Below are 19922 nucleotides of genomic sequence, written 5' to 3' on the forward strand. Positions count from 1 at the left end.
GAGAGGCTGGAGGCTGGAGACTGGAAGCTGGGGGCTGGAGGCTGTGAGGGGAGGCAGGCAGTCGGCATGGAGCGTGTTTAATTGCATGCAATTTGTTTAAGACACTCCGCGGCTACCTACAGTCACAGTGGAGACTCGCAAATTAATTAATCGAAAGGAAAAGTGCAATAAGAGAACATTTATTATCGATATTATCGATTAATTTACGAGAAAATGTTATTGAATTTATATTTTTAATGTGCTTTAGAGGAAATTTCGTATGAAAATGTGGCATTACTCATACATATTAGAAAACTTTTGTCAAAATTTATATTTAGAATATATTTTAAAGGAAATGCAAATAACGCATTATCGATTAATATAGGAAATGTTTTAAATACATCTCAAAGAAAACTTTTAAGCAAAAAAAAAAAAGTTGCAGTTCAATTGTTTTATTCTTAATTAATCAAACGTGTAATTGGAAATAAATATATATATGACTTTTAGGTAAATAAATCGATATTTTTATATGCTAATTTTTAGGTAACTCACGGTTTTTTTAAATATCGTAACTAAGTCAAAACTGCATTAATTTCAATTCGAATAACATTTCTGTGCTAGTTTTTATTTGTTTAATTAATCTGCATACTCAGTTTGAAATGTTTAAGATTTTAAAATTTTTGTCAAATTTTTGATAGTTTTAACTATGAAACCTCTTAAAAATTTTATGAAAAAATTGCAAAAATTTATTTTTCTGCCGGACATGACCAGATCGATTCGGCTGTTTATGCTGATCAAGAATATATATACTTTGTAGGGTCGGAAACGACTCCTTCATTGAGTTTTAAGGTTCTGACTAAAACTAGAATACCCTAAAAGGGTATAAAAATATCGAATTATTGATCAATATCAGAAAAATGTTATCGTGTTTTTATTTAAGGTATGTACATTTAAAACAAAATTTGAATAAAAATGTGGCATTATCGATTTATACAATAACAAAAATGTTATAGAATTTATATTTGAAGGTACATTTTTAATAAAAATATAGCTTTATATATTTTGCATTAACATGAGAAAAAAATGTTTTTAAATTAATATTTTTTAAATATATTTAATAGCTTATTCTGAACAGTCTTTTTGTTTATTTCTTTTCTCAGAAATGATTATTGAAATAAATTTCGCATTTATCTTTGGCAAAATCTAATATATATCAAAGAAAATATTGATTTATTGGGTCATTTATCGTCATGTAAATATTTTGATATCGATTATTTATTTGAATATTGAAGATTTCATTTAATTTAATAATATTTTATTGTCATATATCGTAAATTAATTCAAAATATTCTACAATTTACTGTTTCCAAATCCTTCTTTTCCAATATTTTTATACATTTTTTGAAATGTTTTTCAATTTGTTTTCTAGTGACTTCTTCGAGTACCCACTGTACCCTGAACGATCTGGTGTTGTGTCTATGTGGGCCAGGCTATATGTTACAGCCACTCACAATGGGCAGACGACGCGCGGTATTACAATTTTTGGTTTTGCGTTACAGCAACTCATTAGGCACGCACAAGACGACACACGACACACGACGGACGGCGGAGGGGTAACGAACGCCGGACGGGGCGCCGCGGCTACGATGGTGACGAAGGCATCGTTGTAGGTCAGCAAAACGGCAACGCTAACTGCGACTGCTACTGCGACTGCGCCGCAACTGCGAAGCCGGCTTCGTGCTTCAAAGTTCAGTCGCTTCTTGCCGGTTTTCCTCAAGCCGCCGCTTGTTGTTGTTGTTGTTGCCTTTTTTTTTGGAACTCCTCATTTTTTTTATTTACTTATTTTGTTATTGTTATTGTTTTGGCCATATTTTGTTTAGTTTCTTGTTTGGTTTTGCATTCTGAACGCTTTTTGTGTGTTCGCCAAGTTTAAACTTAATTACCAGAGCGAGTATTGGGAGTGTGTACAAATATGGAGTCAGTTTGGCACTCGGCACTACGCAGAGTACACATTTTTTATATATATATATATATTTCGTGCAAGCAGCTTCCTTATGGGACAGGCAACATACATAAATACCTATCACAAATAATATTTACGTTGGCTTAAATAAAGGACCAAGAAAATATTAAATAATATGGGAAGTTGACTAGTTTTTATAGACTTTTAGGGTATTAGAAACTTGTAATGATGTGAAGGAATCATTTGCGACCCTATAAATCATATATATTCTTGATCAGCATCAACAGGGGAATCGATTGACATCTTAGGTTGAAAAATATATTTTTTTTTAATTTTTTGCAAAATTTTTTAAGGGGTTTTATCGTAAAAATTATAAAAAAAAAATTTTTTTAATATTTTTTTTTACATTTCATATTGAGTATGCAGATTTATTAAGCTAATAAAAACTAACATAGGACAGTTTTCCGGATGAAAATTAGTTTAAATTTGGCTTAGTTATGAGTTTTTTTAATTTAAATTAGTCAAATACTTGTCATATAAATATATCGATAAAAATCGGTTCAAAAATGGTATTATAATATCAGTCAGAAGCTTGTAATGATGTGAAGGAATCATTTGCGACCCTATAAATCATATATATTCTTGATCAGCATCAACAGGGGAATTGATTTAGACATCTTAGGCCGAAAACAATTTTTTAAATTTTTTTTGAAGATTTTTTAAGGGGTTACATCGATACAAATTTTCATAAAAAAAAAATATTTTTTACATTTTATATTGAGTATGCAGTTTTATTAAGCTATTAAAAACTAACATAGGAAAGCTTACCGAATTGAAATCAATCAATTTTTGACTTAGTTATGAGTTTTTTAAACTTTGATTTATTGAAGAAATTGTTTTGGGATAAAATGTTTTCGAATATTTTCAAAGTCTTGAAGAAATCTAAATAAATAAATAAAAATAAACAACACATTTAATAAGCAACCAAAAGTCATTAAAAAAAAACCCCTGTAACACACATAATTCATATTTCTAAAATGACATGTTAACATGTATTTATGAATATTATTTCAACTGAACCTTGCACATATTTAAGCTCTCTAAAATACGAAATTTTATGACTAGAGAAAAAACTACTGAAACATATAATAAATACTGAGTAGTGCTGAAGGTTTCTGTTTTTTACTATACAAAAAAAAGAAAGAACAGAGAATACAAAATTGTAATAACATTTTAAAGATCTTTCGCCATAAATAATAATAACCCATTATTACTACTCTACTCTCCATCTCTCTTTTGGCATTATATTTTATATATATGGGTAACCCTTATCTGATCCACATTAGTGTCATTATGATACTCAGTCCCTGTTTTTGGGCATCGGGAGCGTAAACGGGGACCTATCGCCATGGATCATGGATTGGATCGACTTTTGGCGACGTGCTTTGCATATGACCGCGCCCACTTTTGGTGCGCCAAACACGTCTCAAATCACCGAACCCCAGACAAAATCTATATATAAAAAAATTAATAAAAAAAAAATAAACGAATGCAAAATAAAAAAAAAAAAACTATAAAAAACAAAAAGGGAAAAAGGAGAAGGAGAAAAAAAATCCAAAGCAGACAGTCTTTCCAGCCGGATAATTTATGCCGCTTCCAAGACAGTTCCTCTATGCCTTTAGCATACCGTCTAAAGGTGTTCAAAGCTAAACGAAAATATATATAAATAAGATGCAGAAAAAACAGATATATCTATATATAAAAAAAGAAGCCTGGAGAGACAGGAGAACTGGCCAAATTGGTAGGCTGAAAATGTTTTCTTTCAGTTTTTTGGGGCCATTTGATTGATTCCTCGCCACGAATTTACGATCGCTATGCGATTAGCTTCGATGAGGTAATATCTGGGTAAAGCGATAAGCCTTCCCCTCCCTGAACCCCCCCCCCCTCGATCCGTACCGAGGTCGTAACGATAAGTCTGTGTGGCGGTAACGATAACTTAACCGCCGGCTACGTCAGTATTTCATTTATAGATATATGGCTCAGATCGTAGACTAAAGTCTTTTTGGGTCTTTCTTTCAGTCTCTTTGAGTCAAAGGGGATCAAAAGTGGACTAAAGACTTGGATTTTCTATATTTTTCAGTACCTTAAAGTGTAATAATTACTAAAAACATCATTTAAGCTAATACTTCGATTGTATTCTTAATTTTTAAGGAAAAACCCAGGCAAAACTAATACAAAAACTTAACAAAAAGTCGGGAGAATACACAGATATACACATATATTTATAAATATTTATATATACGTAAAATATCGGGGCGATGGAATGTGAATGAGCTGCATTATGTTTGCTGACGGGTTGACCTCAAGTGTGAGCAACAAAGGCAGGCGTTGGTATAAAAGGTAACCTCTTGCACTGGCTCCTTTTGGCATTTGTATCTATGTATCTATGTATCTTTGCATCTTTGTATCTGTGCCTCGCTGCAGTTGTTGTCAAGTGCAACGTCATCCTGCTTATTAAAGGGTATTACACACACAACACACACACACACACACACATACAGCAAGACAATGCGAAAGGGAAAAATAATATAAGAAGAAGAAGTAGGAAATAAAAGTAAAAATACAACTACAGAGTGCAACAGTAGACAACAAGTAAACGTAATTACAGCCGCAGTCACAGTCGCCGACGAGTCGCTGTCGCTGTTACTTTTGCCGTCTCAAAATCTGTTAAGATTATACACTTAAAGAAATGGTTACTTTTTCAGTTTTTAACAAATTTGAGAAAAATAAAAATTCACAATTATTCTGTCTTACTTTTCTAGACAATCTTTTGAATATCTATAAATAAATCAGAACGAAAAGTTCTTATAATTCCCAACTAGATTTTCAGCTTAATAAATGTCTTTTCTTTTTAAGAGGAAATTTTCTAAAATCGTAAATATATGGAAAAAGTATTTATTATATTCAATTAAATATCGATATTTGAATTTTTTATATAGAATATATATAGATTCTTATTAAAATAGTATTATTATTATTTTAATATAATTTTTTTATTATATTATTTACATTTAGATAATATAACATAATAATATACATAATAAATAATATTATTATTATATTATTATTTTTATTAAATTATTATTAAAATTATTATGAAATTCCAATAGAAAATTACTAAGACATGCTCTTCTAATTCCCAACTAAATTTTCTGCAAACTAAATTCATATTTCCCTTTAGAACTTTTTCTAAAAATGCTTAAATTCATCATTTACTAACTTTTAATTATGATTATTGATAATTTACTGTTTAAAAAACCTAGAGAAAATATAAAAATAATATTATAATGAATATAATAATAAATATTATAATAATAATATAATAAATAACAAAATAATATTCTTTTCTTTTACTTTTAAACACTTTCTAATTTCTCATATATTATATATACTATTTTTCGCAGTGCTGTTGTTGTGGCTATATAGGCCTCCTTCTCATTGTCACACACAAGAATATATCTCAGGAGGGGCAACCTGGAGAGGAGGAGGAGGCGGAGGAGTCCAACCTCTTGACTGCGGCTTGTTGATTTCTTCTCTTCTCCGGGGGGACAGGGAATTCAAGAAGGGTTCAAGGAGAAGGGGGGGTGACAGTGACGGGGACTGCGACTGCGACTGCGACTGTGACTGTGACTGTGACTGCGACTGCGACTGTTACTGTGACTGTGACTATGGACTCGACTCGCATTGCTGAACATTTTGCTTGGCAGGAAAACAGAAGAGTTATTTCTTCTATGATTCCACTTGAACTGCATTAGCGTAAGCTGCAAGGCACACCCAGCTACACACACACACACACACACACACACACACACACACACACACACACACATCATAACTGGGTCTAAAGCTGCCACAGCTGACAATACATCAATGCCTGTCAAACTGTCAATGGGGTCCAAAGTGCGATGGTTTTTTTTCTTCATTTTTTTTTGTGACACGAAAGGCCACACATTTTGGCGGCTTTATGATACACGTACAAGGTTACTATATGTAATTACTAAATGTATATGCCATCCTAGACAATTAACATTTACCATTTTGGCAGGTTCTATGACCTAGGCGAAAAAAAAAAACTAAACAAAATTATAAACAAAAAATAAAAACAATTTGCCGTACAAGTTATGGCGAAACGCGGCGTTTTTTTTATGTAAATTTCCAAGAAATTATTTTGGGTGTAATAATGTGCTTAGAGCTCAACAAGCATTTAGAGATCGAGTTCAACAGAAGGGTTAAAAGTCAGTCAGATTAGCATTAACTTTGGGCTTAAACATTTTACTAGAAAATATTAAAGTTGCTACTAAAAAACTCTTTACTTTCAGTTTGATCTTGTTCATAATTAATTATTTAAATATGTAACAATATGTCTTTAGGCCTTAATTACAAATTTCTGGGTTTTATTTAAAGGTTTCAAAATATAATAATTAAGGAAAACCCTAAAAAAAAACAAGTTAAGTCGAATAACTAATAATTTATTTAAGGAAACCCTGCTTTTATTAAGTTAAAGAAGAAAATATATGCCAAAAATCCATATAAAATACCCAAAAGAAACTAAAGAAACTTTAATTACCTTTTACTTTACATGTTTAATACTTAATAACTAAGAAAAACCCTTAAAAACCTTAAGATAAATCAAAGAACTAATGATTTCTTTAAGAAAACCCCGATTAAATTAAATTAAATTACAAAATTTATGCCAAAAATCTATATAAAATCTCCATACAAATTAATAATATATATAATCCTACTGTTAATTTTAAAGAAACCCTTAAAAACCATAAGTTAACTAAAAGAACTAATAATAAATATATAATTAATAATTTCTTTAAGAAAACCCCGCTTAAATTAAATAAAACAAGAAAATATATGCCAAAAATCGATATAAAATCTCCATACAAATTAATAATATATATAATCCCACTGTTAATGTTAAAGAAACCCTTCAAAGCCATAAATTAACTCAAAGAACTAATCATTTCTTCAAGAAAACCCTGCTTTTGATAAGTAAAATAAGAAACTAAATGCCAAAAATCGACATAGAAATTAGTAAGAAAATAGAGAAATATAAACCTCAGTATCTTTTTTTTTATCTTTAAATCTCATCAATGTTTGTTCCCTTAAAAAATTGTGACCAATATAATCTGTGGGATGTTAGCTTGGGATCTCCAAGGTCAAGTTGCTCTTGTTGTTATACAAAAAGAAGAAATAGAAATCGTGGCTGTCTAAAGTTTATATTTGGGGCTTTTATTCGACTATTATTTTTTTTTTGGTTTTATTTGGCGGCACGTTTCATTTGTGGCCAACAACAAACACACACAGAAACAGGAAATAAATCAAGTTTGGCTTTTGGTCAAGAGTCAACTTGGCAGCGAGTGTTTGTTGTTGCTGTGACAGCGACAAATATTTGTCTTTTGACAGCTAATGGGCTCATTTAGGGGTTCGATCGGGGTATATATATGTATATATATTTGTGAATATATATGATTATAGCTACCTATATGCATATAGCCAGAGGCGGGGCTGGCAAGCGTCAAGCAGTCTCGAGTCTTCGACTCTCTCAGCCTCTCAAATCGATCCGAATCGAATTGAATCGAATGAATATAGATTTTGCAAACATACCTGCAAGTAGAGAGAAAGAGAGAGAGAGGGGGTTTAATTAATTGAATTATTAATGCATAAATCAATAAAGTGATAATGATAATGATGCTGATCATGATCAGATCGGGAGGAAACTTGTTTCCCTCGTTCTGCGTTTTAAAACTGAATCGAAACCAAATCGAAATCGTAAAAGCATATGTCATTCAATTTGTCAAGGAAAAAGTTATGGTTTTAAGTTGAAAATAATTATATTCTTTCATTTAATTATTACAAATTAATGAAAGTTTTATAAGAGTTCTAAAAGTAATGAATTCCTTAATTATTTCGTAATATAAATCTATATATAATACAATTCCTGCTTAAATAAGTTATTTAAATAAGTATTTTTATGTCCTTGTGACTCTTTTTTATTTATTTATAAATCTATATCTATATTCCATACAATCCCTGCTTAAAGAAGTCTTTAAATAGGTAGCTTTATATCTTGATATACATTTATATTTATATATGTATACAAATATTTGTATAAACTTTTCCCTTCACACATCATCTCATTTACACTTTTCATTCACATTTATCTCGAGTTCCTGTTTACCAAAATTCCCTTGAATTTTGTACTAAAAAACAACGCCCCGTGAAATCTGATTTGTATAGTCTGTCTCGGGAATAATAATACCAGCTGATCCGCAATCCCATCAGAAGCTAATGAACTTGGTTCCAGAACTCGCTGATCTTGGCAGAAAGTATTTTGTGCAAGCCGACACCGTTTTCCAGCACAATAAATGATTCCAATTGCAGGGGAAAATCTATATATATATATATATATTTCTGTATATATATCTTGAGTGGAGTATGCACGCGTTCTGGGCGATCCAACCCGACACCGCTTTGAATATTTGAACGCTGAGTCAACCCAAGAAACGTAGGGGGCCCATTTAGTTGGCCAGTTTGGTCTGGACAAAAGTCTGGCTAATGGGCGGCACGATAAGGCAACTAGTTTTGGCCTCAAAAAGAATCATAAGCTGTGGCGGCTTCTGCTTGAATTTGGGGAAAAAAATCGAAAGAAACTATACAAATACTTTAGGAAAATATAGAAATATTCATCTATAATATTATATACTATTTTAGGTAGTAGAACATATATATTTTATAATTAAAAAGTAAATTCAAACACTTTAGTCACATTTCCCAGCCTAAAACTTGTCACTAGCCACCTTAACTTTAGTGTATCTTTAAGAAACCTGTTTGATTATGGCCAAGGAGTGACGATCTCACACGATTTTGGTCATGCAAATGTCACCGGCGATTAATGCATGAAATGAAGTGAAATTAAGATTCATCAGCACACGAGTTCAGGCAGCAGTTTGACAGCCATTTGTTAATGACTCTCCATTCCCATTTCCATTCCCTATCCCATAACCTGGAACACCTCACTATCAGTCAGTTGGACACCTTATCAACTTGGCAACAACATGAGCATGAACTGCAGCAAAAGCAAAGGCAATAAGAGCCGAGTCGGGAAACTATGCCACCTATGTATATGGGACTCTATATCTTATCTTGGCCCATGGGCTATAAGTTTCTTCCAAAGATACTCCGTATACCTTGTGTGGGCTTACATAGTAGACCCGCTTTAGTTGGTTGAACATATTTCTTTAATTGACTGCGGCAATTAGCTGAAAAAAACTGTTAGCCTTTGTTCTTCACAGCCGAAACGAAACGAAAAAAAAACAAATAACAAATTCGATGAAATATCAATAAAGTAGCTGACATGCCGAAATATATAAATATTTTATGTATCGAAGTGGAAACACACTTTAAAAGCGATTAATTGTTATCGATTTTGCATAGAAACTATCGCTAAAATCGATTACTTGCAACTCTTTTAGGTTTAATTAATTTATTTATAGTAATATTTATCTAAGTGTTTATATTTGTTAGCAAACTATTTATTTCCAGGTATTTCAATATATTTATAATTTCTTAATCTTAGTTATTGATTTGTTTATCGCTTTGAATCGATAAATTTGTTTGAAAAATATCTTAAAAATATAAAACTCAAAATCACTTAAACAGCCTAGAAATAAAATCGAAATCGATTCAAATTAAATTGAAAATCAAAGTGTTTGCCATGGTTTTATCGTATTTGTTGTGTTTTATTTTCGGTTTTTTTATTGTTTCTTTTTTTTGGAGCTTATTAAAGCATAAATATATGCAAGTCGCGTAAGGCAATGGCAAATTAACAAATTTGCATAATTATGCATCATTTTGTTGGCTTGTTTGATTGCTGCTTTTATGCTTTGTTTACTAATTAATTGGGCGCAGTTTGACAGGAACTGGACTCGAGGCGATATAGAAGAAAAAGAAGAAATATTGATTGCCGAATTTATGGTGGAAATTAAGGCTCGGGCATCAATTAATACAAATTGAAATGATGTGAATTTCCATTGAAATTCACTGGCTGGTTGCCTCCTTCTTTTCTTTTCTCATCTTTTATTGTCTCTATCTCCCGTCATGCTCCAAATGGAGATCGCCAGGCGATGATGCAACTCCAATGGCATCGAAAACTTGGGAGACGCCACACGAAACTTATATGGATCTTAATCTTTGATCTGCGATCTGCCTTGCGATGCTGTGCAGGCATTTTTTAATTTCCCCCGAAATAATAAAAAAGCGTTTAAGATTTATGAAGACGATCCCGCGACGACCTCCTCCTTCTCCTCCTCCTCCCCATAAAAAAAACAGAAGCCACTGCTGATGTCACCCGCATCATCATCATCATGATTGTTGGGTGGCATTTCCATTAATTTCTTGATTTTTCCTAGCCCATCCCTGCTCCGTTTATGATTAACGATTAGAAATGAATTGAAAGTCAATTCAATCAATTGATATTGCTCCAAGAATTTCCATTGATTAATCTCATCCAAAAATCCCAATCTGAATCTATCGCCTAATTCCAAATTCAAATAAATTTCACTCCCGGCAAAAGCATTAATTTATCCAATGGAACTTAAAGCGAAGCGAAACCCGTTTTCGATCATCTGCCTTGGAAATTTTTATCTATTATTGATTGGCAGTCAAAAAGTTTCTGCGAATGATCACAGATTATTGGTGATAGTATCGATTCTCTGGCTGGTTTTTATTTTTTAAAGAAAACCCATTAAAAACGGAAGCAAATCATTAATCGAAAAGGTTCGGGAATAGTTTAAACTAATTACACTTTATTAAAAAATGTTTAAAAGAATAAGAAATTGTTTTAAAAGATTCCAAAAGAATAGAAAAAGAGATGTACACTTGTTATTTATTACATAAAAATATTGAATTTCAAATACATATTCTAGAAATATTTGTCTTTATTTGTGATGCAATGATATACAATAAAAGGACTTGAATATGTTTTAAATTATAGAAAAGCCATGGAAGTAGTAGAAAAAATGTAAAAATATATTTACAAATTTAAACAAAATAAATATATAAGTTGAAATATGTTGAAATATTTCTGTATATTTTTGAAGCAAATATATATGAGAAAAAGTCCGAAAAGGTTTTCAAAACTATTATAAATTGTATTTCCAGAGGGGATTTTATTTATTTTAAAACATTTTGCCATAAATATAAAAGGAAAGGCTGTAATTTAAATTAAATTAAATACTAAAAACATAATTCAATATTTGTAAATATATATTTTAATTAAAAAAGGGACTCGAATATATTTTTCTACACTTTCAAAGCAAATCTATACGTGAAATAAGGAAGATTTAATAAAGGATTAAAAAAGTAATCCTGTAAAGAAAAGTTCTGAACATATATTTAAAATATTGAAAAAAAGGTATTTAAATTTAAATGTGTTCTAGAAATATTTTTTTATATGTAAAATAATAAGTAAATTGTATAAGTTGCTTATAATTTAATAATTTAAATTCAAAGAAATACTTTAACACAATAAATAAGACATTAGGAATAGAAAATTCCATGAGGCACTTGCCTATATCTTAATCAATTTATTATAGTTAATAAAATATATAGTTGAATTTGTATTCAACGTGATCGGTAAATAGATTCCATACAATGTAGATACTACAGTCTACCGAAAGGGCTATTAATTTATTTCCTATTTTATTTATTTCCCATTTTATTTTTTGGCTCGCCCAGAAAAACGCTAAGATTTATATAGCCTAGAGCTTAAATCGATGATGCCTTGAATGTGGAATGAGGATGGGAGCATGGTCATGGAATGGGAATGGGAATGGAAATGGTCATGGAATGGGAATGGGAATGGGAATGAGGAGACCCTCCCGAAAAAAAATAAAAAATATATATAATATATAATATGCCTTGGCTGCATACTGATGCGATGATGATGATGGGATCATTTCGTTGATTTTCTTAGATTTATTAGCACTGTTTTCGCGAGAACATTTGCCTAAATAGAAAATTTAAATGCAATTTTCAAACACACCACACATTTTTTAATGGCGTCATTTTGTTTATTTTCTTTTATTTTGTACGAGATGATGGGATGATGACACAATGGATATATATATATACAAAATACATTATGTATTGTATAGATATATATATATATATATATGAAGCACCCACATTGGGCAGACACTATTGCATTTTGCAATAACTTAGAAGGCAAATTGCGACAGTTTCGGAATTTTTGTTTCCCCCTCGAGAAGAATGAGAATTTTAATGGGTGTTGGTTTTTCTATTTTCAACATTTACGCAATGCAATAGTCAAACAATAATTGCTCATATGCCTCTCTCTCTATCTCTCTCTCTATCTCTCCCTCTCTCTCTCTCTCTATGTATATATATCATATATGTATATATATTTAGCGTACAGATGCCTCATGCAAATATTAAATTACATTGCAAAGTGAGAAACACAAAAAGTCAGGCTGAGAAAAAATTGACTTTGCACTACTTTTCTGGCATTGGTTTACATTTCCACTTCCAAAGCGTGTGTGTTTAGTCTACGGGGCAAAATATTGCAGAACATATATATATATATACTATATATATCACCTTATCACCTGGATATAATAGCCACAATTCGAACCATTTAGAAGAGGAGGGAAGAACGAGTGGAATGAACTCTAATGAACACCGTTGGTTTCGTTTGCATTCCAACTCACAAATCCAATATCAATAGCAAAAAAAAGAAAAGCGAAGCTCATCGAACTCCCAGACTTTGGTATCATCTATAAATAAATGCCTTGCCTCATAGTCTTGCCTCAGTTTTCCCCTGCATTTTCCTTGTTGCAACAGGCGCATACGTCACGCCTTGGACGTGGGCCAGGGAAAACGGATCTTGGATCCAGTCGATATGTCTGGGAATCCAAATGAGAGAGACAGAGAGAGAGAGGCGGGTCAGATGACTAATAATGTCCGGAAGCTGTGCACCAAGCGCTATATATATAGATATATATATATATATATATATATATATTACCTATATTATATATGACAATTGACAAAGTTAACACACACACGCGGCGATATCGCCAATGGGCAGTTGTTTTAGGCATTATAGGAAAAGCGAACCAGACACTTGACGCTGGCACCTCGCACCTCGCACCTCTTGCCTTGTATAAACAATTTTTTTAAGTGTGCCAGTTGTCCCTGCTGCATCCCTCCCTCCCCTTAAAAACCCCCCTCACACCATTTCGTGTTGAACTTGAGCTCAAGTGGGTGGCGGTAGGAGGGGGGGCGAGGCGTATTGCAGCCTCAATGTAATATTTAAACAAATGCTCGCCTGACTCTCTTTCCACTGAAAAATGCACATGATTGCAGGCATTGGAGATTGCATAATATAAATAATATAAGAAATAATATAAATAATATAGAATTTAAAAGAAATAATATATTAAAAACAGAGAAAAGGAAAAACCCCTCTAAGTAGGCAACGCTTTTTGTTGCACAGCAAAACCGGCTATTACATAGTCTTTGTCTGGCTTAACTTTCCGTTTATTTTCCTTGAAATTTTCCCAAAAATTTCAATTGGCTTGTTTTCCCATTTAAAATGCTTTCAGATATATACACACGATCCTGGCTAACAGTGTACAGATTCACAGACAGAGAGAGACAGCGAGAGAGAGAGAGAGAGAGATGTATCACATGTGTGTGATCGAGGGTCCAACATCTTGTGTCCATATGTTGCACAAACAAACAATCGAAACAGAAACCGTGAAGCCACGAAAACAAGAAAAACCAGGAGAAGGGAATGTGCCAACGGACGCATCTTTACACAGAAAACCAAAAAGAAAAACAACAACAAAATATATAAAACATAATCCGAAAAGCCGAAAAAGAAACCAAACTGAAAAGCTGCAAAATGAATTTTTGTCGGGGCCTCTTGTTTTATGTTTATGGGTTTTGCAGTTGCTCTCTGTTGATGATGCAAATATTTTGACAGTTTGTTTGACAGACAAGTGGCGGGACTCCTAACAAAAAAAGGGTATATATATAGTGTATATATATAAGGGATATAGGGATAGGGGAGAGGCCAATCTGTGAGTGATATAACCCATAAGACGGAAGAATGTGTGTTTACATTGGTAAACAACTTAAACTTAAGATCTGATAGCCATATGGCTAAGAAATGTTTTCATATTCGGTTATGATTGAATAAAATACTCAGATAAGTGTTATTTTTAAGTTCAAAACCTTCACTCAAGTTCAGTCATCAATTTTGGCTCAAAATAAACGATAAACTATATCTAGACATTGATAAAGATTGTAGCTAAACCCCGGGGGGCCACCTGAACGTATACGTAATATGTGATCAGCAAATAATACGCATACGCCGGATGGGCCAGAGAGGGAAAAATGGGTAACTTGGAAAAACTCTAAAGCCTATATCAAAGCTACTTGCTGTTGTCAGTGACCTCGTTACACTCCGATTTGCAGTGGCTCCTTCTTGGAGCTCCAATGATAAGCCTCCCCTCCTTCTCCCTGTCCAGGCGATATAGTAAACATATATATATATAAATATATATTTTATACGGCAAACGGACGAACGACACAGTTCGAATTTGGCCTCATTTACGCAACTTCCGATGTGATAAAAAAGTGAACCCGCAGCAAAAACAACATTGAATCAAAGAAAAAACAACAATCCGAAAAAGAATCGAACTATATAGCACACAGACACAACACACAATTGAAATGTTAATTTAAGAAATTATTTCATTTGCAAAGACAACGGCCGGGCATCGTCTATGGGCAACATGTCATTAACACGCTGATAAGACGCTATCATCACGGCTCATTATGGTTTATATGTACGTATATATATGTGGAACACCCGTCATATAGATAGAATTTAGAGCTCGAACTGGAACAATCGACTTCTCCTCATCATAATAATTGGCAAAAATAAAACACAGATTTCGGATTCGAAACAATCGCATCATATTCAAGTGTCCAGCGACAATTTGGAAAGAAGAAAAAATATACAAATCGAAATTAATTCCAACGTCTGTTTGAGGCAGTGATAACCCCAAGATGATGACCTCCCATGGAATCATCGAGATTTGGTTTATTTTTTTGGCCTCTTGTCGCCGCCAAATCCGGTCTTTTAACATTCACTTAACAGGGGGATATAACATTTTGTGGGTCTGTTATTTGAGTTCATTTTTTATTTTATTATGTTGAAAATGAAAAACCCATTTCCATCAATTTGTATGCTAATCGCTGTAGTTTTATATTTAGTATTTTGTGTGTCATCTTAAATATAGTTCAAGTTCGTCGTCTCGTGTGTTGTGTCATCCGTAATGGGATTGTAATGGATCGAAATAGTTAGAAACTATTGGGTTGAGAGGGTCTATAGAACCGAAATAGTATAGATCAACAAATTGATATTTAAAATTTCATTCATTCTATAAAAAATAATATAGAGAATCTAGACTTTTTGATATGATAAATTATAATAAGGGTAATTCCATCACTGATCTTTAAAGTACTATTTATTTAAGACTCCTTAAAGTTTTCTTTATTAAATAATACAACAAATTCTAGGGAGTTTTTTGGAAACATAAATTATACTAAAAATAACTCCATATCTGATCATTTTCTTTATTAAATAATGAAGGTAATCTAAAGAGTTTTTGGAAAGATATATCCTATCATAATATTAACAGATTCTTAAAGTACTATTTATTGAAGACTCTTTAAAGTTAAGGAGGTTTTCTTTATAATATAATAATGAGAATCTACCGAGTTTTTGTAAACAATAATTTATACTAATAGTTAATACTTTTCTGATCTTGAAAGTAGTATTTATTAAGACAAGAACTCCTGTATATATTATAACTCTAGAGAGTTTTTGTAATAATAAATTATGCTAATAGGTATTACTTCACTGATTTTGAAAGTAAGTTATTAAAGACTCTAGAATCTAGAGAGTTTTTGGAAGGTGAATTTTATTAACTAAAGTTTTTAAATTATCTTAATAATTCAAAGACCAAAGCTTTGATTGATCTTTAGCTTACCAACACTCAAGGTGAAAGTCGTTAGCTAATAAAAAACAAACCATTTTTGGCCATACAAAAGCCCTATATCAACAAAATCTTGGCTTTTAAGGCTCTGTATATATTTATCTACGATACGGTCAGTTTAAGTAGCCATAAAAAAAAACAACCTATAGTTCCAAAGTTTAATTAATTAATGCAAAACAAAACCCCCCCTCAAAAAAATCAAGTGAATGAAAGCGAAAAGTGTTCGCTATCAGTTTTTGGTTGAATCTGATTTCTTCGATTCCCCACTTCCGGATATATGTACAAACTATATATCATCTCACCTTGGCATTGGTCAGCGGCACGTGGCAGGCGTTGAGGACGAAGGCCACGGCAAGGAGCCGCAGGAGCAGCGACCCCGTTGGACTCCACCGGGATCCCGGTGATCCCGTCATCGTTTGTTTACAAATTTAACGCGTCTCAGTGATATATTTTGTATTATTATTTTCTTCGTTTTGATTCTATTATTTATCTTCAGATATTATACGGTATTTGGTATTCGGTTACTTTTGGCAGCTATTTTTTTTAGTTTAGGTTTTAGGTACTTGTGTGAAAGGCAGTTTCGGTTCGTATTTGAGTTTTGGTTCTTAAACGGCTGGCAGGTTGGGGTTAAGGCTATGGCACTGCACAGAGATCGAAGAATTAGATACTAATTTAAGTGATAAACATTATAATGTAAGATTCTTATCGAAAAAGAGGTCTCTAACACGTTTAAAGCGTTTACTTCTGTATTAAATTTTTATCTAATATTTCTCTCTGTGCAAAAAATCAAACAAAAAACGGTAACGGAGAATATAAACGAGTAAAAGCAAAGAACACAGAAACTGGATGCGTTTTCCAACATCAGCGAAAAAAAATTCAACCCAAAACCCGAAGATTCGAAGAGTTTCCGAAAAGGAGAAACCGAAAACCGGCAAAAGTTCCCCGAATACAAAAAAAAAACACTCGTAGATCCCCGGGATCCTCGGCTTCTCTTCTTTCTTTCCAATTTCCTTTCTTCCTTTCTTATTCTTTTCTCTCTCTCTCTCTTCTTTATTTTTTAGGGTTGCCACTTTTTTAATTTTTAACAATTTTGGTTATTATTTGCTTTTCTTTCACGCACGAACTTTCGGATCACAGTTACTTTTCGCAAAAAAAAAAAACCAACAACAATAACAAGGAAGGGTTTCTTTATCCTTTTTGCACTGATATGTGTGTTCGAGTGTGTGTGGTGTGTGTGTGGCGGGATGTATTTAAAAAGAGAGCACTTGAAAAAAAAAAGTTAGGGGAGTAGTAGTAGTAATAGGGAGCTTTTTTTTGTTTTTTTGAGGTGGAGACCGTGGGAATTGTCCGACCCGTTCGAACGATGGCGCGCAACCGAATGGTCTAAGAACCGTGCTGCGATGCTCCTCGCTGCCGCTGCCGGTGACGCCGCCTGCGTCGCTGCCTACGTCGCTGCTTGGGCTCGACCGGCGAGTTGCCGCCGAAGAAACACGAAGCGACACGAGACGACAAAAGTTTTGCGTGCTCTTGTTATTACTGTTGTTGTTGTTGTTGTTGTTGTTGGTTGGGCATAACGGCGCTTAAGTGGCGACTGCAAGCCTGTTGCGTCGATGCAGCCGAGGGGTTCTCTCCCTCTCTCTCTCACTCTCTCTCTCTGTCTTTTTTGGGGGGCTCTCTCTCTCTGTTCTGTGCTCCCCACCTTGCTTGTGCGTGGGTGTCGCTGCTCCACGCAAAGTCTATCGCGCCTGCTCTTTCTTCCTCCTCTCTCTCTCTCTCTCTCTCTTTTCTCTTTGTATCCTTTTATTCTCTCCCCCCCCCCCCACATAGCACACACACACACACGAGATGCTCTGTAGGTCAACTGATAAACAAGTGAAATAAACCAAAAGAAAACAAAATCCATTGCTCTTTGCACACTTTTCACCTTTCGCTGTTCTCGTTGTTCCTGTTGTTGTTGTTTTTATTGTTAACTATGCAGCCGGTTTGCAAATTACCCCTCTCACTCTTACTCCTGGAGCACACACACTTTTTCTGTGAAGCTTTTTGCATTTCTACACTGACAGAAATGAAAAAGAAATTTCTGTATATTCTTAGAAAAAAAATAATAAAAATAAATATTTCTGATGGTTTAAAATAAGATGATAATTAATAATAAAATAATCTTGAGACTTCAAGAAAATTAAATTTTATATGAAAACTATGTTTTCATATTTATATTTACCTATTACCTTAAAGAAATAAATAAATAAGTATATAACATTCCATTTGAATTTATATATTGGAAAATTGTGTATTTGTTTAAAAAAGATAAAAAACAAACTGTTTTATAAAGACTTTAATATATCCTGAAGAAGTTTTTTATTTGATATTATTGTTATTTGGAACTCTTATACAATATTTGTTTATATATATATTTTGGTTGCAAACTATACCATATATTTACTAGTACTATTATCATGTTGATATAAAATATTATATTTATTAGAAAAGGGATTCATTATTTAAAAATTTTTAACTGAAATCCTATGTAAAATCTATTTTTTTAAACCAATGCTAGCTCAAACTCTACATAATATATATATATTATAGATATAATATATATATATATATATATATCATATATATTACAGAAAGATCATTTCAGACATCTTGACCAAAAAATATAGTAAATCTCTGGAGGAATATACCGAATCCGATCTCATAATAAACGGAATGTGCAGCTTTTGATGCATTTTTTCACATATAGAATGTGTTTTTGTGTTTCATGCTCTAACAACAAAGGCGGAAAAGTTTGCTGGAGGGAAAAGTTGGAAAAGTACATATTACATATATGAAAATCAGGTGTATCGGACCGTTTCAGAGTGTGCGGTCATCGGGCTAAAAGGAGATGATGCCTTCTCATCATCTCCCAAAATTCCCTCTAATTTTCTGCAATGCACAAAGAAATAGCAAAAAATGCACAAATTTTGCTCACCTTGCGCATAATTTATTTTATTTTATTATTATTGTTGAACTAACATACTTTGCTTTATGTTTTTTACAATTTTTAATGAATTTCATGATGGTTGTTAATAGAAAACTCAAAATATTTACAATTTAGTTCGAAATTTCGATGATGGAAACCACCGGTTTGTATTAAAAAAAATTTTGTACTATAAATTATAGCCATAAATTAATCAACTATTTATTTAATTTAGAATTCAATTTGAATATTAATTCTTTGAATGTTTCTATTGCTAATTTCCAACCGAGTTTTACCTTATTAAAATTGTTTGTCTTGAAATTAAAAAGAAATTGAGCTAGTTGATGGTAAATAACCAAAATTGGTAAAAGTTTTAATAGTTGGAGCCTGGTCATAGGTCAGAGGTTGTGCCGTGACCTTCATGACCCCCCCACCCAAATAAATTCCCAAACGACCTCAGCCCAACCCCAACCCGACTTTCGACCTCCCGGCTTCCCGGCTTCCCATTGGCGCCTGACTCTCCCAATGACCCAATGACATCCCGGACGACGCATGCGTGAGGAGGAACCGGGGGGGAAACGGAGGTAGCCCATCGACCAATGGACACGTTGCGATTTTTCGGAGCCCCCCTCAGCCCCTCGTCCTCCTCCCCTCCTGTCCCTATGGAATAACCCAAAAACTGAGCTCGGAACGGATCGAGAGGCGCCTTCGCAAATGGCCCACAGCTTCCGTTCGCTGATAACACGAATCGCTAAAAATACGCACACGAGAGAGATATCGCCTAATTATGCCAACCGAAAAAAATAAGTGACACTGACCTGGACGGGCACTGTTCGAAAATATGCAAATATATAAT

The 19922-nt window shown here is 33.1% G+C and overlaps 1 protein-coding gene across 1 annotated transcript in view; it reads right to left on the reverse strand.

Annotated features, from left to right (window-relative positions):
• The window catches only part of LOC147643239 (uncharacterized), a 38076-nt gene extending 20584 nt beyond the window's left edge, over window positions 1-17492 (reverse strand). Inside the window, exons 1-2 of the mRNA XM_086835214.1 lie at window positions 17440-17492; window positions 16407-16745 (exon numbers count right to left, since the gene is read on the reverse strand). Of these exons, the coding sequence (XP_086691340.1) occupies window positions 16407-16517 (111 nt within the window). The 5' untranslated portion in view covers window positions 16518-16745; window positions 17440-17492. The remainder of the gene's footprint in view (window positions 1-16406; window positions 16746-17439) is intronic.
• Between the last annotated feature and the right edge of the window lie 2430 nt (window positions 17493-19922).

Source organism: Drosophila serrata, unplaced genomic scaffold, assembly GCF_035046125.1.
Source record: "Drosophila serrata isolate PLE 108 unplaced genomic scaffold, ASM3504612v1 contig_276, whole genome shotgun sequence".
NCBI classification, from domain to species: domain Eukaryota; kingdom Metazoa; phylum Arthropoda; class Insecta; order Diptera; family Drosophilidae; genus Drosophila; species Drosophila serrata.